The 22,152-nt window shown below is 37.9% G+C and overlaps 1 protein-coding gene across 8 annotated transcripts in view; it reads left to right on the forward strand.

Moving 5' to 3' along the window:
- Positions 1 to 21,013, forward strand: part of LOC137239357 (uncharacterized) — a 126,524-nt gene extending 105,511 nt beyond the window's left edge. For 5 of the 8 annotated variants that reach the window (XM_067764564.1, XM_067764558.1, XM_067764559.1 and 2 more), the window contains 6 exons: positions 1,403 to 1,836; positions 1,905 to 2,562; positions 5,886 to 6,447; positions 8,744 to 8,941; positions 11,973 to 12,126; positions 12,311 to 21,013. In XM_067764564.1, coding sequence (XP_067620665.1) covers positions 1,403 to 1,836; positions 1,905 to 2,562; positions 5,886 to 6,447; positions 8,744 to 8,941; positions 11,973 to 12,126; positions 12,311 to 12,844 — 2,540 coding nt within the window. In that variant the 3' untranslated portion in view covers positions 12,845 to 21,013. The remainder of the gene's footprint in view (positions 1 to 1,402; positions 1,837 to 1,904; positions 2,563 to 5,885; positions 6,448 to 8,743; positions 8,942 to 11,972; positions 12,127 to 12,310) is intronic. The other 3 variants (XR_010949335.1, XM_067764562.1, XM_067764563.1) reach the window with 3 other exon arrangements.
- Positions 21,014 to 22,152: the final 1,139 nt, after the last annotated feature.

Genomic DNA, 22,152 nt, shown 5'->3' on the forward strand with positions numbered 1-22,152 from the left:
GTGAGTAAATAATTGAAAACTAAAATTTAATCAAATGACATATGTATGTAAGCATGTGTGTGCTGTTATAAGGCTGAGGTGATTTAACTGAAAATAATTTAAGAGCACATAACTCCAAGCATAACCAAAACCAGTGTTCGGACTTTCACCACCAAGTGGTAGATCTACTAAATTTTTACTTCATAAAAGCTTTGTGCCCGGATTTTATAAAAATCAGTACAACTTGGAGAAATTTCTGTCCATTGTGAGCACCTGCAGTGAGTGCCGAGTTGCCGCATATTCGAACCAGACTACATCCCAACAGCCATCAATGAACCGCTTGCTTTCTTTAATGAACTTAAGTAGGAGTGAAAGATCCATCTTCCCAACCTCTAACAGACTGTCGAAAAACCGTAGGCCCAAAAATTTGTGTCGTTTTGTTTGCAGACCAGTACATCGATAGAGATATTGGTGAATTCGCATCATGACGGCTTCTGCATAGGAAGTTTGTTGGTACGCGCCACCAACGGAGCATCGATGCAATAGCGCATTAACCTATAATGACAACCGTAAGTTTTCTCACTGCATATTTATTTCGCTTGAGCAGGAAGCTAGTTATTTTCTTATCTAAACATGGGCATAAGGACCATGATACCTCGCAAACAACACAGTTAGTCCGTTGCCCTAATCTCATATTTATAGATTTTTCTCAGGAGATAACGCTGCAGTGGTCGTACGGAGCTGCGCCCTTGGCTTCAATATCGCTGTACTCAGAAGCTCATGAAATGCCTTATAGATGCCAGCGAGTCTCGACATGACCGCATTATATCCGACTTAATCACGTCGGATTCTAAAACCTTTAAGGTGGCATGGCTGTCGACATAGATCGTTACATCGGTGTCTGGAACTGTACTGTCCCGGGGCAATCTAGCTACTCTATCTATGACATAGGCCTCCGCTTGAATACACTACATGAGTCTGGAAGTAGGCACAATTTATTTACCTTGCTTCTGAAATCTGCCACAACCCTTTTGGTAAATCTACCACTTATACAAATTTGTCCGAACACTGCCGAAAACAATTTCAATAATTCTGAAGTGCCTTTATGGCCAAGGCTAAGTAGAATAAACGAATATGCACAATATCTATTGTATGGGCGAATAGCTCAAATAAACCCATTGTCGAACAGCGGAAATTGCGCATTTCGGTCACATTTCTAATTGTTGTCATCGATGGTAGGGCGATGAATGAAGAGTGAGCACAGCGCGATGCATGTCTGCAGATAAAATGCAGCCTTTGGCCAATTCACGGATGATGTGATCATCGTCATAGAAATACACCGACTTTCACCCGCACACACTTCCTTATTTAGTCATTCAATTTAATTCTTTCATACATTCATTGATTCATTTATATTTTACAGATGCCGATGGCGATGCAAACGGACGTGTGGCGGGCGTTCTAATCAATTCTGGTGGTGAATCTGCAGCACGCGGTGGCGGTTCTGATAGCGCCGCGCCAGGTGGAGCAGCTGTGCGAACAAGCGGTGGCGGTATGGGCGCGCCGCCCATACCCTGGGGTAAAATATTACCCGCCAAAGTAGAGGAGACACTGCCACACTATCCAATTGGCGTACAGCCAATCGATGGTGTTTGGCAGGTTGTCAATGGCACACGCTTTAAGTTTTTCGTATTTTCGGCCTATTATGATAGACGTGATGGCGCGAAATTGGTGCGCGTTATTGGCGCAACCAAGACACGTACACCGGAGCGTGTTTGGTGTCGTTTTTGGTATCCCAAAGAGCCAGGACATCATACGCCGTCCTATGTGTCAGCGACAGTGATGGCGCGTGTGAAGGTAGAAGATATTTTTGTACGCTTATTTTGTGCACACTCTTAACTCTTTTCCCACTTCCTCACGCAAAGGTCATACGCGAAAATTGGAATCTTAAATATAGCGCTGTATTTGTGCTCTGTCCAGTACGTAGCGGTGAGTTGGAAGTGCCACGTTATGTTAGCATTGTAGCTCGTTTACGCGCCCCACCAGGCAATCTTATGCGTTTACGTAACACCGATTGGGATCCTGACTTCGCACATCTTCGCACACCACCACCAACAGCGAATAGCAACAATCATTCAGCAGCGTTAAGTAATGCAACCACACTGAGACAGCAGGAACAACGAACACTTTTGCTGTCACACCCACAATCACAGTCTAAGCAACTACAACAACGTCATCAATACAAAACACCTGCAACAATGTCACCATTGGGCGCACAATATTTGCCTTTTGGTTTGCCCTCCGAAGAACAGATACCGGACAAAATTGCCGTTTGTGTTAAACCCTTCCATTTCAATTATGATCAAGCTCTGTATCTAATGGAGTTTATCGAATTTTATGCTCTCATGGGTGTTGCTCATTTTACATTTTATAATCACACTTTGGGTCCGCATGCCACTTGTGTGTTGCAACATTATATTGATGGTGATGTGCCAAATATGTCGTCAGCTTGGGATGTGGATTTGGCTGAAGTGCTAGGCAAGGGTATGACGCTAATGGGACAGGATGCAGCTAAAGTCGATGGTAAGTTCAATTTGATTTAGGAAGTTTCTTTGAGAGTGTCAAATTAAGTTTATTATTAATATTTGGAGTACTAGTAGAGGTAGGCATCTTCAGGGAGTCGTTTTGGGTTCAATGTGACAAATATATAATGAAATATGCATGCTGCGAATTATTTCAAACTGACATGATGTATTTAGAATTGAAAGTTAAGAGCATGCTGCGTGCCTGAGCAGTTTCTCATAAAGGCTAAACCGTCGTGGCAGCGAGAGCATAAGAGTACTAGGATGGAACTGAATGAAAGAGGTTCGGCAAAGAAATTGGAAAAGTGAGAGGAAAAAGGAAGGATTGAGCGAAATAACATGAAGTGTTAGTTGCTACAGAAGACGCGTAGAAAGTAGAAGGGAAAGAAGGGATGAACAAAAAACGCAAGACGATTGGGAATATAGGCGGCATTTTGTTTAATATGATATATTGCCGTAAACGGTAAATGTGCTTAGGTTAGCATTAGAGATTAGTTGGGTTAGACATTAGGCATGTGCTTAGGTTACTAAGTACTATTCGTAGACTAGTTTAGAGAAGGAAGTTGGTATTTTCTGAAGACATACAACCAACTTTTATGACTTATGCAGAGGCAGAGCCTTAAAGTTGAATTAAGACATTAGCGTTATAACAAATCTAACCCAAAAAAACCCCACATGAAAGTAAAAGAAACGAAATATTACACAGAGTTGAAACAAAGTGACTTGTGTTTTGTGCGAAAGTAAATTTTAGGAAATCTTTCTGGACGAAACTATACACTTGTTTCCTTAAAGAAAACAATTGAACTCTGTACGAATTGTTTGCCGAAGTTTTATTCAACCGCGAAAGTTGGAGCAGTTTGCAGGTTTTCCCTTCTTTTGTATTGGGCAAAGAACACATAGATTCCAATTATCGAGCATGCACTCGTCCAACCATATTTTGCACAAATGGTGATGCCCACTGCAAAGGCAATCTATAAGCTTGTGGTTTTTCAATCTGGCTATTGCTATTCTGACTTTGTCCTAGTCGGGTGGGTGAACAATAATTGCATCATCATCGACTGCGGGCTCGGGCTTATCATCTTCCCTCGGCAAATGGGCTGAAATCTCTTCTTGTTATAATTTTGAGAGAGAAATATAAATACGGAGACAGAGTGAAAAATACGGAGAGGGAGAGAGAGACGTAGACGAACAGAAAGGGATAGGGGAGCGACGAAAGGCAAGCAAAAAAAGACTAAAATAAAGAGAAGGGAGACACTTCAGAGAAGAGAAGAGGGAGGCGTGACAGGGGGAGTAAAAATTTTGAAAAAAGATATCAAATTCGAATTTATACGAAAAGATCTTGAAAAAAAATTTTCCAAATCGCAAGTTCTTCCATCTGGCAGAACTATTTTGAAACAGACGTTTTAAATAAATTAAATACCAATAATGTCATGAAAATATCTGACCCTAAACTACTCCGAAAAAACGTCCATAATCATACCGAAATAGCCTGATCTCGTAAAGGAGAATTGATAAATGAAAGTCCCAAAACTACTGAAAAGCTCTGAAATAAAAATGCCTGAAACTGATTCGAAACTAACTAAAAGCTAGCTTTACTACAAGTTCTGCATCATTACCTTTTGGTAAGTTTTTCGTGACAGTTTGTAGAAACTTATTGTTAGTGGCCAAACTTTTTGACAAATGTTGGGGCTTTTTTTAAATTACTAGCTAACTGTGATCCGTTCCTCTAGAGATGGGCATCGAGACAGCTAGCCATGCACTTTGCGATCATTTCAGGGCAGGTTAACGAGATATTTCGGGCCCGAAGTGGATGGCAGGTGGTCTTCTGCAAGTAATTGGTTCACAAAAGCTCATCTATCAATAATGTTGAGGGTTTTGGTGAGTCACTGTCCAATAGAGAGAGTCCATGCTTTACATTTCAACATACAGAAAGTCCCCTCTTTCTGTTTGGAGAAGGGGCGAGGTAGAATCATGGTGGAGCTTTCAGCTTGACTGTCCAACTTTTACCAGAACTAAGCAGAAGTACTTCTATCTCGGAAATGAGTTAAACAGGGTAAAATTGGTCTTATTCGAAATTATATAGTTTTAGTCACCGTCAGCTTATGTGATATCACATCGGGCTATCATTTTGGCCAAGTGAGTTTACCCTGGTGGCTGCGCTTCAACCTAACCTTACCTAATCTGTTATATTATTCTGACATGATTTCTTTACCTTCAAGCACGAGAGATAATATCGCTACAGAAAAACGGAAGACGGTTACACAAAACGAGAGTTTCGACCTATATGTTTGATAAATACCTCCAAACTTGTGATAATCAGAAGCACAGCGGTACAAGTGACAGTCACATTTCAACGAACAGCGCTTGAATCTGAGCTATATGCATTTAATAAATTAATCAGTCAAAACTGAACCAGTTAAGAGTGCACTCTTAAGGTCTGTAAAGGGGGGAATTTGTCATTTCGTATGATGTCACTATGCTAAAGTCATTTGGAAGCACTGCGAGGAAACAGAGTTAGAACTAGTACCGTCTCTTAATGGAATAGCTCTGCACTAGTTCGGAACTAATGCGATGTGCTGTTGGCTTATGCTAACATTTCTGTTGCTGTAGAAAAAGCACGAGGGAAGGAAGATGAATAACTATAGAAGTATATATATGCCAGGTTCTGCGTGGTCAAAAATTACTACGGTTAGGTTAGAGTGGCCACCGCTGCGGTCCCGGTGTGATATCACTTGAATCTCTCCCCAGACTCAAACCAACAGGTCGATTCAGCAAACGTCAGGAATTTCTTACGTTTCGAATTAGCCAGATCACAAAGCTCATCAAATAAGGGAGATACCAGAAATGTTTTCCATTTGGGCCAAAGTGAAGAAAAAACGCATGGGAATTGCTTAACTGTTTCTAACTCCTCCTCGTCTCTACAGCTTCTGCAGTGTCATTATATGGAGCCGGTTACAAGTCCGACCACTAGAGATATGTCACCCCTTCCGAGAAGAAGTAGACTTCTCGTGCGTTTCGCGTCTCATTCAGGCCACACGAGCTTTAGCGTGAAAGCAGGATTCGAAATTCCTCCATCTCACAGCCGCCTTCCCAAGGAAAATATTTTTATGATGAATATACAAGAACAACTTAAACTTTCACAAGTCATTTGGTTTTTGCGATTCTGAGAAAATGTAGCAGAAAAAGCTTTGAGATCGTATAGTGATGACAATATTAAATAAACAAATTTTCTTACGCAAAACTTAAAACTCCTCAATATTCAATTCGTGCTTTAATCCCGCTCCTTTTTTATTTTCTGCACATTTTTAATTATAATCGACGCAGCTGTGTTAAGCGGTTACTATAATCCTAATGCAAGTAGCAGCAGCAGCAGTAGCAGCAATAACAACATCAATTTGAATACAAACAACTACAACATTAACAACAACAACGATAATGTACAAAGTGCAAATCACAAAAGCAATGTTGTAAGTGCAAATAATGAAAATCGTACAAATGCAACAAGCACTTCACATTCAACCCAACAGACGCAATCATCGGTAGCATCTGCAAGAGCATATGAAAGTGAAGTAACCGGTGCATTACAACCACCACCACCACCACAATCGCCGCGATTACTACCGAAACCACCGTTACAGCAACAACACGGCGCAAAATTGCCACCAGTGAAGCGTTATAAAAGTCTAAGTTATGCTAAGCCAACAATTAATATTCTGCCATGGAATTTGCGTATGCGTTCACAAAAGGAAATACGCACCGAAGGTTTATTTGCAGCGCTCAACGATTGCCTCTATCGTACAATGCATCGCTACCGTTATTTAGCTATGGTGGATTTGGATGAATTCATTGTGCCACGCCACAACGACACGCTCAACGAATTAATTAAGTAAGTACCGATTGTGAAAGAGAAGTGAACGAGATTGATGTAGGCATACGCATACGCACACAATACTACTAAAGCAGGTGGTAGGCAGGTACGAGATTCGTTTATGTTGCGTATGAGTAGCAGCAGGGGATGTTGACACGCACTCACACAATGTTACAAGTACAAGTTTTATGATAACTAGTGCTTTGCAGTTTCGAGCTCCAAGTTGACTCGTGAAATTAGACCTATTATGATGTCAGTAGACAACTTGACCTTAGTATACGTGATGCCAGGGAAATTTTGTTCCAAAATTATAAAATTTGTATTTTGATTTCTCGCGGAGATGCTTCCTCCCAAGTTTTAGTTTTTTTTATTGTGCAATAATTTTGAAAATTGATAGATTATTTTCACGTGCTAATCGAGTTTTGTAAGCTGAACCCAATATTTGGTTTAGGCAGTCTTTTGACGGTTGGTTCTTTCAGAATCCGGATACCTCATTGGGATTGCTCTTAACCATTCATTACTGATAAGAGTTTTGCTTTGCTCTTGCAGGTATGCTTCAATTATTGCTGATTGTGGTAGCAGCGTGTCGCACAATGGTATCACTTAACAAAAATTTCTTGCAAAAAATGTTTTGTAAAAATTTGGTGCATGTTGAAGTGTTATTAGAACACTACTTCGAACATTTTTTATAGCAATTAATACATTTTTGCACGACAAATCTGCTAAGCAAAACATTATAAATTTTTCACAGTTTCTAACTAACTGTAAAAGAGAGCAGAGGCATCAGCGTCGTGGTCTGACCATTTTTGAGGTAGTATTCTTTCATAAAATAAATTGTACCTTCAGTTGAATATTTTCTTATTCCCTTAAATAGTGTAAAATCAAACTGGCGCCCGAGCAGGAACTCCAAATTCAACACCTGCACTTTTTATTGCCACTAGGTATAGCTTAGTGTTGAGCATTGTATTAAGTTGCCTTGATTCAAGTGACCTAGTGATGTTATATAATCTGTCCGTGTTTCTTTAGTTGTTGGCGCCCGAGGACTACCAGCTGTAAACTGTTATCTCTTTGTCTCTTTTCATTAATGCGTGTGGAGGATAATGCATCTGGACTACCTCAGTGGCTTCCATTAATGGCCTTGGCTCTGTAAGATCCTCTACATTCTCGTTGCTGTCAATATTCCCGTGATTACAAACTCATACAAGCCTGATGTTTGAGCAGTTTGCTGTAGAGTTAAGCTTACTCTCTTAGTCATGGATAATCTCGACAGAAACGATGAGAAAATTAATTACCACAAGTGCTGCTTTTCCGCCTAAATAAACTCATACTTCGCACTCTTTTATTGTGGGGCTTCTGACAAGAATATTCAGGTTCTCTCTATACCAATTACCAGTATTTAAACTTGGTAGACTTACTAATATAAATTGAAAGTGAAACCCAAAGCTCATCTTAGAAAACACTTGCTCCCATAACGATATTTATTTTGGCACATTGCGTCCTTTTTTCATGCCCTGTATCGCCTTCAGTTTTTCCTTGAGTGAAACCTCCTTTTAGAAGTCTTGTCAAAACTAGCGAACTAAATTTCGAGAACAGATTGGTCAGGCGACATAGTTTACAAGAGGTGCGTCACTTTACTCTACTTTGGCGGGTTCAAAATAGACTACAGTGTTGGTATGGGGGTTTCCCTCCGATATATCTATTCGCCTTCCAAACTCAGCTAGTAACTTTCAAGCACAGCTACCAGGTATGGAGACGGCAAGCAATTTTCTATTAGAGAATACCCTGACAGTCGAGTACCGCTTAAAGTGCTAGATTCACCATGTACGTTCTCTAAGGCCGTCGATAACCTTAAAAGGGTGCAGCAGAGCCCACCATACTTACAGAAACATTGACGGCAATGGAAAAGCGGATGAAGTGGCAAAGACCGGCGTCGGTCACTATTAGCAATAACGAGTGACAGACATAGAATGGGAGTATGCTTCAACGATAGGTGTAGGAGCTGTAGCGAGGCGGTTATAAAGGGATAGTCGCCCCTAGTAAACACACACGGGCTGTACTAAAAAAAATGTTCTCCCTCTATACCACAATACATCAACTCACTCAGCTATGTAGCTATGACACAATAAACAGACAAACAATTAACATTAACGTAATATTCGAACTAATTGCTTAGCTGCCTGCCTTCCACTTTATAGTCTATATATAAAGTACAGCAATAGCAGCATACCTAATTGTGAATTAATTAATTTGCATGCATTTTATACTAATTTTGTATCTTGTATTGTCTTCTCTTCTGCTATTTATATTTACTTAGCTCGCTCAATCATCGTTTCCGTTATCGCAATCTTGGCGCTTACTCCTTTCAGAATGCTTTCTTCTATCTACAATTCCCCGATGATCCTTTGGTGACGCAACCCCAACCACAGCCACCACCACAAGCGCAACAAGAACCATACGCTCATACAAACCCATTGCTGCGAGCTGCTTTGTTAACACAACGCAAGACGCGGAGGTGAGTAAATTAATGTTGTCTTCAATATGTATGAAGGTATGTGATTGGTGTATATCGAACACGTTGGCATAGTTGCGGTTAATTCAATTGGTTTCTTAGGAAGTTGTTGGGGGATAAATAACATGATATTAAGCAATGAAAATAATGTCTTCCGCAAGTTTAATATGTGAGGCAGTAAGCTTAGTTAGGTTCAAATTGCGGAAAATTTATGATTTTATCATTAAATGCCATTGCTTCGGACTGGCGACGAACTAGAAAAATTTCCAATGTGCTTTTATGTTTCATCTTAACAGCGAATGAGCCACTTTTTCTTCACATCCAAGTTGTTTCAAAATTACTGCACTGACAGAGATGGTTGCCTTCAATTAAGCGTCGTCAAAGTGAGCTCGAGATATATCCTTGTCATACACAAGGAAAGCTAAAATATGTAGTTATCCAATCGGCTAAACACACAGGTTATATGGATATCCCTGTGCTGACTTTGGTAGCATTCACGAGGAATATTTGTGATTATGTCTTAGAACGAATTTTATTTACTTAATAATTTGATAAATGTAATCGCCTCATATGTGAACTGTCCTGATTTCCCTTCCTTGAAGTACGCAAAGAGCAACCTAGCTTTGCCAGCGGAATAAGCTCGTTTGCGATGGTGGATTTTCCTTTGCGGATGTTTGCCATTCCTCCTCCTTTAGAAAGGCCCACTTGCATGGGTTATTAAATCTTTTAAGCCGTACAAGACCCCGAGGCTAGATGAAGTAATTCCTGTGTAGCTTCAGAGATCTTTGGAGGTTTCTTGCAGCTGACTGGCTCCCGTTTACACCAACTGTTTGCGTTTGAGGTAATGTTCCCATGTCTCGGAGTATGGTCAAAGTCACTTTCACTACAAATGCGCGATCGTTATTTTTAAAAACGCTTCATTGATTGTTACATAAGGATATGGATTCCTCGAGAGCGATTTTCGACATCTCAATCCTCCTATTGAATATGCAGTTCTATGGAAATATGTTTTCGTTTTTTTGTCAGACTAATAAAGGGGTCACTTGCAGAAGAGCAAAAAATTTGTGCTTTCTTTGATATAGAAGGAGGCTTCAACAATATCCTACGAGTAACAATTGAAAGGCCCTCAACATTGGGAGTCGAGTTATCTGTGGTGGGATCCATCAGCAGATTGTTGAGTGGCAGAAAGGTAGCGTAGGTGCGACAGAGAGGAAAACAACGGCTTAGAAAAAGTCAGAAGGGGCATGCCTCATGGGACGCTGGGGACTCTCTTCGAGCGTGGTACATTAGCTATACTACATGGCCGTTTCTCATCTATGGCGTTCTGGTCTCGTGGAGAGCATTAGATGCTCAGGGTCAAAAGGTTGGAAGCAGTGCAACGCTTGGCGATAGTATAAATAAGCGAGGTCCTTCGTGGATTTCGGGCACTCCAGCATACATTGGACAAGTGGTCCTCGAGCCAGCTAAGCAAACACTGGGCTGACACCACCTCTTATCGTACGTAGGTTAGGTTAGGTTAAAGTGGCTGCCTCCGCTGTCAGAGCGGAGACTCACGTAGGCCGTTGTGGCCTGTTGTGCTACCACGCAGGGCCCCTATTTCCTGTTATCCTACTTTTCGAAGAAGAAGAAAGTTTAGACCCCAGTGAGGCTAAACCAGCGCGTTTGCCTAATGAAACGCAAGATGTCGTTTGGGTTTATAGATTCAAGCTCCGCAAGGCACCCAAAGGAGTGTCTGTGGAGGCACTGGTACCGGGTTTTTGACAGTGCGGGACAGTGGCACAGATAATGTTCTACGCTTTCTATCTCCTCCTCGTCCCTACAGCTGCGGCAGAAGTCATTTGTCTGCAGGCCCATATAGGCACCGTGAGTGCCCATGAGACAGTGACCTGTAAGAAGGCCTACTAGTGGGCTTATAGAGATACGGTTTAACAATATCACCGTTTGCGATCTCTTTCCATCCAGCTTAGGCCAGATTTGCTTGGATATACTACATGTAGGTTCCTTGGCCCATCTGGCGTTTGCCTGATGCGTGAAAAGAGATAGCAGGAAGTGTTTGCAAGTGTTTAGAGGAGGGCTGGCCCAACCCGCGGAGGTTATTGTTTGCAGGTTGGTGCCTTCCCTAGCTAGCTCATCCGCAGTGCAGTTTCCCGAGATGTCACAGTGGCCAGGAGCCCATATTATACTTAAATTGCAATTTTCAGCTAGTTTGTTGAGGGTTTCTCTGTACTTCAATGCCACTAGTGACGAGGTGTTACTGCATTGCAGGGATTTTATGGCAGCTTGGCTGTCAGAGAAAATTGAAATAGAATTGGTCACCTGCAGGTTAGTAAGATAGAGGGCTGCTTCCCAGATAGCTTTGAGTTCAGCCTGAAACACACTGCATTGGTCGGGTAAGCGAAAGGTCTCACTTAGATTGAGCTTCTCCGAGAATATTCTGCTGCCGACTCTGTTGTTTAGTTTAGAGCCTTATCGTACCTAACTTAAGGTGGTACTAGACCTATGAGCAGTGAACGAAACGATGCATAAATCAACATGGATCAGCGAATAAGACATAGCGGCTACGATGGCCATGCTATGTTATGTTAACGAAAGATAGTGGTCCGGTCGAGAAGGCACTCTTTTTGGAGCCCCTCTTCAGAAGAAGTGAAAGGGTGTGGTCCACACTACGCTAGAATGACGATTTAAATTCCCTTGATGTTACCAATCGGTGCCTGTACGCTCAGCAAAGAGACTACTAACGCAACTTGCTTGACGACCAAAACCATTTAACTGCTAAGCGTCAATTAAGTCTTTTACGACCAATATAACAATGAATTTGTATTCCATGTTCTCTTAAATTGTTTCTGCCACATTAACAGCCCGCTCTTTGACTATAGAGTGACGTAGGTTCGAAAATCTTGTGCGTTGTCTTCGATAAAACCTTTACTCCCTGATAAAGATGGCATTCGTTATTTCTACAAGGATGCTATCCTTTGTAAACATTTGTATGAGCCTTCTTATTTGCCTCTATCATTGATCTTGTAATGTTTTTCAGACGACTGAAGCTTCATCCACAAAAACAACGATCCAAATATATTTGCAAACCTGAGTCGGTTATTGAAGCAGGCAACCATTTTGTTTGGGAGTTCTCACCGGCCAAAGGATCACTAAATGTGCCGCCAATAGACGGAATATTGCAGCACTATCGGGTAAGTTATGAGAAATTCAGTTCTCTCGTAGGATACTAGATATGACACGAAGCCATGCAGAAAAGACAGGCGGGTACAATGATTCCTGTTAATCGCCTTTTTTGAAATTGAAAGTTTTACGATACGCTCGAATCAATAAACTCTTTGTGCCATGAATACTTAATTACATTAAAACCCCATTTAGGTCTGTGAATTCGGGGGCAACGACTGCATCAAAGCTCCCTCGGTAGTCGATCGTACAGCAACAAAATATGTGAATCGTTTGGTAGAACGGGTTGAACTCGTTTATAAACATTTGAAAAAACGTTGCGATCTCCCAGCATTACCGAATGAACCACCCGAAGAACCACGGCAACAAAATCAACAACGAAAGCTACAATCAAAAAGTACAGGTGAGTTATCAAAGGAAAACGAAAATGATAGTAGTAGTAAAACGATAAATAACAGTAACGTAAAAGATACACATACAAAAAACGATGATGAGCGCATAAAAATATTAGCGAATGTTAAATCGAAACGAGACAACGATCATGAAGGGAATTCTAGAAACAGTGAAACGACAATAGAAAAATCTGTGGTCAAAAGCAACAGTCTCGATCCAGTGGCAAGTGAGACGAATCATGAATACAAAGAGAAACGCAAACAACGTAAAGTCGTGGTGTTTGAGCAAGACGAAAATGGTATACCGATGGCACACGTCGAGTATGTGGATACTTAAGAGAGAGAAAGTATGGAAGAGAGTAGATTAAAAGTGAAATAAAATTTTGTTAAGTCTTAAATTTATAAGAACAGTGTAAAATATTGGAAAATGCGAAGACTTATTGATGTAAAATTTTGCTTCTAAATATTTTTGAAAATGTACTATACTGAAATATTAGATGAGAGAGATTTTAGGTTGTAATATGAATATTGTTTGTATATTCTGTATGAGATAAACTATTTTGTAAGAGAAAAAGAAAAATAATAATTTGTGTAATATATTTTTAAGTGCGTAGTATATAATTGTGCCAATCCGTAAGCGGATCAAAAGCTTTATTCAGAAATTTTAGCGAGAAACAAAGTTTTTGATTTTCTCTACATACTGTTTTGCTATAAAACGATTAAGAATTATAAATGAAACTTCACCTTCTAATGAAAATTGCTCTCAAACATTTCTTCTTTTTTGTTTGTTCTTTAGCTTCACTTTGAATTAGCGAGGTTTTGCGCAATAAGGCTTGGATCATATATCTATCAAATTTGTACGATGTTTTCAGGGTTCATGACCCAATGCTTTGATATTCTTTAATTTCATGGTACCTAATTCTATTACTTGATTCGAAAGCTATCAAATTACATATTTTTTTTTTTTTTAATGCGAAAGAAATTTCTTTCGAATCGAATTACAGTTTAAGGCCCCTAGTCTGCTTTTTCACTAGTCGTATAAATTGTAGCATAACCATTGTTTGAAGTATAGTCTATGTGATTCCCTAGAAGAATCCTCCATCCCTAAAAGGGTTATTTTCTTGTTGGAACGTTGGAAGCTCCCGTATCTATTTTATGCATATTATAACTCAAATTCGGTACCCAGTTTTTCTCAGTTTTCAGCAACATTCCTTATAAGAAATTGTATTCTTTACCAGGAGAGAGAGTAAATTGAGCTTATTGAAAATTTTTTATCGAAAATTGTACTATATCCATCTTACATAACTTTCATTACTAAATAGAGATATGCAATTAATTGCTCGATTACGCTAAAGATTAATCAGAAACTGGCTAACAATTGTAATTACTTTCAATATTGCTTTCAAAGTAACTTTCAAGTATTTTCTACCTATCAATATACATATATGATGACTAAAATTATTGTAGAACAACAAATAAATCTTTTGATTAATCAATTTGTGATTACTCAGTTTTCTGATTAGCAAATTTATATTATGATTAATCGAAGTGTGATTAGTTGTGAGACTTCACATTCTGATTACTCGTAATGGTTAAGATTTATTTAATGGCGTAACAGAGTTCTAACTAATCGGCATATTTGATTAGTTGATTAATCATACATTTCTTGTGTTAATTATTTAGTCGAAGCTCAAATAATTTAAGTGAAGAATAATAAATAAATTTAATTCGAAAATTTTATTAAAAACATGACATTAAAAAATATGCTAACATATCATCATAAGTATGCAAAATTTGTAAAAATGTATTATAAATAATATCATGTAATTGCTTTTCATCGCTTGCCGTGTATAGCATAGATATGGAGTCATCAGTTAGAGTTTATAGTGATTACAGCTCAAATTGAACTTCTAATGGGCATGTGAACTGATGTCAAAGTGTTGTTTACAAAAAATATATTCAAATATTAATTCTAAATAAATAGAAACAAAGCTGCTCTAAACGAACTTATATCTTCCTAAATTTGCTGTTTGTGTCTAAACAAAAATGCGTCAACGAAAATAAATCTAAATCATGGCACGACAGTGCAGTTGCTGAACCTCAAAAAAGATCATCCAAATATCCTACAAGCAAAACAAAGCTTTAAAGACAAAATTTTATAAAAAAAAGTAGGCTAGCAAAAAGAAAAAAAAAAAAAATTTGGAGTGATACCCGAAAAGTTTCATAGATCATTAGCGCTAAACGATTTTTGGTATAGAAATTAACGTTCCGGGCGATAAATAATGCATATTATTTTTTTCATGGTTGTAAATTAAAAACAAAAAAAAAAATACATTTATTTAAGAAACAATTTTATTTTTATAATTTTAAGACCTAATGTACTAATTACCTTTCGTTCCGATTTACCTACTTTTCTTATAACTTTGGTATATTTTTTTGTTTAGTATGTATTTGAGAAATAAATTTAAAGTTCTTAAAAAAATAACTAATTTAGCTTGCAATTTTGTTAGCCACATGAGCAGAGCTGCTCAACCCCTATAGGCTTACAGCGCTTTTATTTTTGCTTTGCCCTGAATCCTAGCACAGATACCTACAAATTTACACTTAAAATATATAAATAAAGTTCATATGGAAGTTTTTGATTTTCATATTGTGGCGAATATTAGCATTTCTAACATCACTATGCTGTTAGTAAATAAACGCAACCACTTTAAGCCATTTACATACGTACATACATTGAAGGAAACGAAGAATATTTCACACACGTAACCAGCAGCTTGAAGCAAAGAGATTATTTCGACATACATATGTATGTAGTCACCAGATAAGAACGAAGAAGAAAGAGAAACAATCACACATCAAGTTATCATCAGGTAAGAGCAGAAGTTGTTACTCACACATACGCACGCATATAGCTAGAAGAAAAACATAAACTACAGATATACATGTATTTTGTTAAATAACCAAGCATGAGATACAACTGTTCCAGAAGGCGTGTTCGTGAAAAGTCTAGACCTTAGGAGAAATAGATGCACGAGCGAGAATCAATCAGTTTGATTTAAACACGCTTTTGGTGAAGTACGCGATAATTGTAATTGTGAAGACTACTACAGTAGAAGTGTAAATAAAGGAAATATTGCTATACTGAATATTTGAGTTATTTATTCGACAGTTCGGCAATTCGAACGATAGCAGATGGTGCAAAATAAGCAGAGAGAATCGCCAACGACGGACAGCAATAGAAATTGTCAAAGTAGTGATAGGTAATTGACTACACTACCAATTTGAAGATTAGCAAAAAACGCGTTGTTTTCGTTAAAATTTCACAAAAAAAGTTATTGAAAACGTAAAAAATAGTTAAGTTGTGGTTATTATATCAAAATAAAATTTTTCTAACGTTGGAATTGGCGAATTTTATGCTACATTTCTCGAATGGTGAATTACCTACCCGCGATTTGATGGTTTACTGTTTCCCACTATTCGTTCTGTAGACGGATCTCTATTGTTATAAGTGCGTTCTCTGAAAGTAAGCAGAGTTTCCCAAAATTCGTTACAATATGTAAGTGGAAAGCAAAAGCACTTGCATATAATAAACGAACACTTCGGTATAAAAAACAAATTTACATTAACAACTAAAAATTATTCAAAATTTATTCATTGAGAAAATAAGGGTTTGACACCGGAATTTGAGATAGGACTTGGAAACATGCATACCCCTTTATTTTTTTTTGACATATTGTTAATAGTATTCATGATACTCATGATAAGTCGCATGTGCATGTGAGATGTTCGAGACAGATGGTCGCAAAATTTTATACTTCGCAAATATCTTACTTCCTATGCCTTTCTCGAGTTTCGCGCTGGGATCGAAGTTGAACATCATGAAATTCTCCACAGTTCCAGCCTAAAGTAATTTCTCGTGGTCTCAATTATTCCTAAGTTAAAGATGGAGCAATTGCTCAAACTTGGCATCGGTGTCAAGCATTTTTGAGTTAAGGCTCAAGCAGTTGCTGAAACTTTCCATCGACCCAGATTAGATATTAATGAAACGAACTCGTTCAAATATTATATTTGGACTAACATTTGGGTCATCGATTCAAAATTTTAAGAAACGGGGGTGGATTGGCCCTTTTTAGACTCAGTTTTTTCCGAAGCTGTAACTCCGGTAATAATTGACGTATCGTGAAAAAAATATTGGTGGAGATGATCTTAATGCCGTATTAATGAAATAGCGAAATGTTTTAAAGAATCGATATATTAAAACTATTGAGCTTCTTAAACATTTAAAAATTTTATTTTTATTTTTTAAATACAGAAAAAAAATGCCAGTGTATATACAATTTTTTACATGTATTGTGATATGCACTTTAATATAAAAATTTTGAGCAGCACTGCTCATGAAAAATTTATTTCCTTTTTGCTAAAGAAAAATTTTGTCAAAATCAACTGCACTGTCTGCCAATCCGTCTCAAAATAATGGAAGTCAAAAAATTTATAAGGAGAGTTTTTATTTAATTTTTTTTTAAGATAAAAGCTATTAAGTAACAGCCAAGCAATTTAATAAAATTTGTAATTTTGCGAAAAAAATAACATAAATAAAAAAAAAAATCTAAATATATATATGAGTATGCAACAAGAACAATTACTTACAAATATGTATCTTTACTATATATGTAATTAAAAGCTCATCTCCCTTTAAGCCAAACAGCCAATCTACTGGACCGATTATCCCAATTCAAGTCTTTAAATGGCACATGCCGGCCTCAAATTGACACAGGGTTATACTTTTAATAGTAAATTCAATAAAAACATGTTTTTCTAGATTGTTCAACTTTTTCAGCAGGGTCAAGCGTTACCTAGCATGCTGGCCATGCAATCGTTTAAGCTTGGAGAAAATAAACAAACGACATTTTGCACACTAACCTTATCTTTTGCGATCTTATAGCACAGCATCCAAGATGAAGAAATTTTATCATCAACATCAATTGGCTTTTTACCCACTAGGCGATTTTGGTGTTGGGTAACAAGTCCGGCCAGCTATTCCTCTTTCAACATTACTGGCACGAAATGCGAACACCGAGGGAGATCATGTCTTCTTCACCAAGGAAGATCAAGTCCCAAATACCGATGCCGATAGAAACACTTACTGTGCCGCAGCTTCATCATGCATTCCCATAACTTGGTCTAGAGGTTGGCATCACGGAAAGAACCATAAATCTTAGGCAGCACTCTTATCTCGAGCACTCCAAAGCGCCATGCCATGTCTCTCAACATTCATGATCCACGATCCCGACCTATACATCAGGGCAGTTGATGTGAGAGATCTATAGAGTGTTATTGACAAGGGATACACTCCATTTGATTTGTAAGCTAACATTGCAGATAGGGCACAGCTTACTGAAGAAACTTCAGCCCAAAATTTAACTATTGTAAAAAAATGTGCCTGTACATACATATATGCTTTTTGGTAACCGAGATCGGTTTCTCTGCTATAAATAAATTTGAAAAAACAAAGAAAGTATGGTATTTCAATATCGAATACACCAATAATTCCACTATGATGGGAGCACCAAGTTAAGAACCATGTTGTACTCCCTCCTTGATGTTGCCAAGCCAGTTAACGAAACGGGAAAGAAACTGGCGATCCTCATTAAACTGTAACAATCGTGTAAGCAATTAAGCAGCAGTCAACTTTTTCGATTCGATTTAATCTATTAAATCGATTTGTTTCAGAATCACATCGAATCCAGCTCGATTACTGAGAAAGCTTCAGCGTGCCATATAAAAGGTATGTGTGTGTATGTTTTTGAATGCAAACTTCAAATAAAGTATATATAAATAAACCTGTACCTACTTTATTTCGATTTGGGTTTTGAGTTTTTAAGCTGTGGGAGAAGGAAGTGTGAGAGGGAGAGGAAAGAAAGGAGTCGAGGGAGAAGAAAATAAAACAGAATAGAAAGGTATACTACCAGAGGTGTCTCATCTAATCATGTCAGGGTCTAAGCACCATAGAGCGCAGTGGTATGATAAGTGACTTTTAGAGCATGATTGTCGTTTGCCGGGACAGGTCTTTACTTTTCAATTTCCTACTAAGCTCAAAGTAGCATTTCGCACACTAACTACAAAAGAGCCACAACTTAAAATTTTTCAAAATCGGTTTTTTCCATAAACCAATTCACAGTACACATCTCTAACTGCCCCTTAAATTTCGTTGTCATTATTTTCTTCTTTAACTGGAAAATTACCATTAAGCCAGTTTTGGTGTTCATTGCATCGCTTGCGCTCTATCAACTAAAGAGTACTATTTTTAGTTGTGTCAATGTGCTTAAGTACAAGTGAACAGTTTTTTTACGCATAAAGTGTATTATTTTAAATTCTGACTATCTTGTTACAAAAAACGTTTGACTTTGTTGTGTATTAATTAAAATTGTGTCTTTTTATACGTAAAGAGTGAGTAAAGTTGCTTGTATTATTGTGAAATGTGCCTTTTTTGATGAAATAATTGTGAATATTCGAGTAGTAAGTTAGTCATAATTCAAAATTGCTATATATTTTGTACGTAAACAAATAATTACAATAAAATTTCGTAAATTCATTTTATAATGAAGGTATCCTTCTTTGTAAAACTGGATTTCAGTATAACATTACAGACGTTTTCACATAAACCATTTTTCTTCTCTCCTGAACATTTACATTTTTTCAAGTTGTGACTCTTTTGTAGTTAGTGTGCGATTTGTTGACAAGAGTCGCTGTTTGCATACTTTCACGGCTTGAAGCCTTCCCCTTTCCTCGAATGGTTTCCTAAACTTTTCGGTTGCTACATATATCTTCTAGTGGCTCAAGCTCTTCGTATTCACACCAGTTCTACCTATTTCTTTCTGAAAAAGCGTTTCGATTACCTCTTGAACTAACGGTGGCGCTATAGGTAGCGTACTTATGATCCAAGGGAAAGCTTAAAATTCTTTAAGAAAACATTGCATTAACTAAAATGCGACTTCGCATTTAATTAGGTAGGAACAATAAAATGGTTTCAAAATAAAGAACTAAGCATTAGAAAATAAAAATTTTAAACAAATATCGAGTTGCAAAGACACAGCTAACTAACTCGATAATCGCTTGGTATACTTGTCCCGTGCCCTTTTATAAATTCTGAGCATACTCTCTGCGGAAGGTGATACAAACTTAAGTGGTTCAAAACTAGACCTAAAATACGAAATTAGAACTAGTTCGATAGTGGTTAGATTTTCACCATTTCGGAAATATAGAAAAGGTAACGTAACAGGGACAACTTTCACCGCCAACGACTTTGACATATTATATTCACCAGTTGAAAGTATGTAAAAGAAGAAGAAGAAATTCAAGGCGAACTAGCATTAGTTCAGAGTTTCCCTGAAGGAAAGTCAGTATCACAACGGGACCTTTATGGGCCTAAGTGTACTGGTGTTCACACTGGTGGCCACTCTAGTCTGACCTTCCTAACCTAAGTAGTTTTTGACCACGCAGAACGTGGAATATATACTTTTCTAGTTACAATCTTCATCTTCCTTCACTTCCTCAAAACTTCTGGATAGTGCTTTGTGTATAACAACTGAAATGTTAGCATAAGCCGGCAGTAAATCGCACTAGTTCCGAACTAGCGCAGAACTATTCCATTAAGAGACGGTACAAGTTCTAATTCTATCCTCTCTCAGTGCTTCCGTTTAACTCTAAGGTAACGTATAACCTAGGTGTAACGACCAACGGTATGACAATAACCCATCTTTGCAGATCTTAGAAACTAGTGATCAAAATTTCTGTTTCAGAACCAGGCATATATTACTAAATAGGCACAAGTGCGACAGTAACTAGATTTTCACTAGTTCCAAAATCGTCAGTTTTCGTTTTTATATATCTTATTTAACATATATCTGATAAAAGGGCTATCTACAAAAAAACTCGCACACGCTTTAAGGATCTTCGTTTATGAGTATGCCTTTTCCCCCTACACTTACAAGCTTTTGCCACTGATACTCCAATTGGTTCGGAACTATCAAAATAGTGCCAATAAAGCAAGTAGTTCTAGAGTGGAAATATGTATCTAGCTCGGAACTAAAATGAAAAAGTAATGCAACGTGGACAATTTCCACCGACTAAGACATTGGTATGTTAACTTCACTTGTTGAGATGGAACGTTCTTCATTCGTAATGAATTAGTGAGTTTTCCACCAAACTATGGCCAGTTTTGACGCGGACGATGTGCACTTTCTGTACATTATTTTCTTTTTTTTACTCAAAAGAAATTAATTATTTGTAATAAAAAATTTAAGCATATATAAATACGCATTAGTTAAATCATGCCTATGTTTGTAAGTATGCTCATAGATTTTACTTGTCATAATCATATAGTTTTAAGTTAAGCTATCTATATAAAAAATATGTAAAATACAAAAAGCATTCACTAAGTACGAATGCATAATTATAATAAAAAAATAAATATACATATATACAAATACATAAAACGCTAAAACTGCATTCTTTTATGAATTTGGTACATTTGATTGTTTAAGCGCCGGTAAGTATGCAATTTTTTCCCCTTCATTGGCATTTTGATATATCTAAGGATTTTTGCTACAAATCCTTATGGGATTTTAATATTAACTGGTATTTTTACATTTTGCGATAGCACTTTTGAAGCAAAGTTATAATTTTTATACCCAGCTGTACTTGTACACAGGGTATTATAACTTTGATTGGATAACGGTTGGTTCTGCAGGTATAAAGGAATCGAGATAGATACAGATTTCCGTATATCAAAATCATCCGTATCGAAAAAAAACTTGATTGAGCCATGCCCGTCCGTCCGTCCGTCCGTTTGTACGTCTGTCCGACCGTTCGTCTGTCCGTTAACAAGATAACTTCAGTAAATATTGAGACATCTTCACCAAATTTGGTTCACGAGCTCATCTGGACCCAGAATAGATTAGTATTTAAAATGAGCGAAATCGGATGATAACCGCGCCCACTTTTTATATATATGCTAGCAGACCCGGCAGACGTTGTTCTGCCCTAAATTTGGTCTATCTGCATACATCTTAATACGTGTTTTCCGTCTAACTCTGCCTCCCCTCTCTTATATTTTTCTTAATCCTTTTATTCACTCCTCCCTCCGTCTTTTTCGATTAATCTATGTCCTTCTCTCTTTTCTCTTCTCTCAATTTCTTCTCATTCTTCTTCATCCCTGTCTGTCCCAGAGGGTGGTATGTATTTTATTCCAGTCCCAGTCTCAGTCCCACTCCGAGTCTCAGTCCCAACCCGTCTCTGGATAATATATTTAAAAAAAATGTCATAGTACCTCTAAATCGCGGGCCCCCTCAGAAACCCCGGGCCCGGGGCTAATCCCCCCCACCGTCTCGGCGGGCCTGGTGATGTGCTATACTTGATATCATTCGCTATAATATTTTTATTGATAAGCACGTTGTTTAATGAAACACCAACCAATTACACGGAAGTATATCCGCACCACCTGAAAATATGAGTGCCGTTGCGTATACGTAACATTTTGTTATTACGTATAAACAAATAAAAAAATTTGCAATAAAATAATATTGCGACTATAACCTGAGATGTAACCTATCCTGTATTTCAAGTTAGATCGAACTACACATG

Source organism: Eurosta solidaginis, chromosome 2 (assembly GCF_040869045.1).
Source record: "Eurosta solidaginis isolate ZX-2024a chromosome 2, ASM4086904v1, whole genome shotgun sequence".
Lineage (NCBI taxonomy): Eukaryota > Metazoa > Arthropoda > Insecta > Diptera > Tephritidae > Eurosta > Eurosta solidaginis.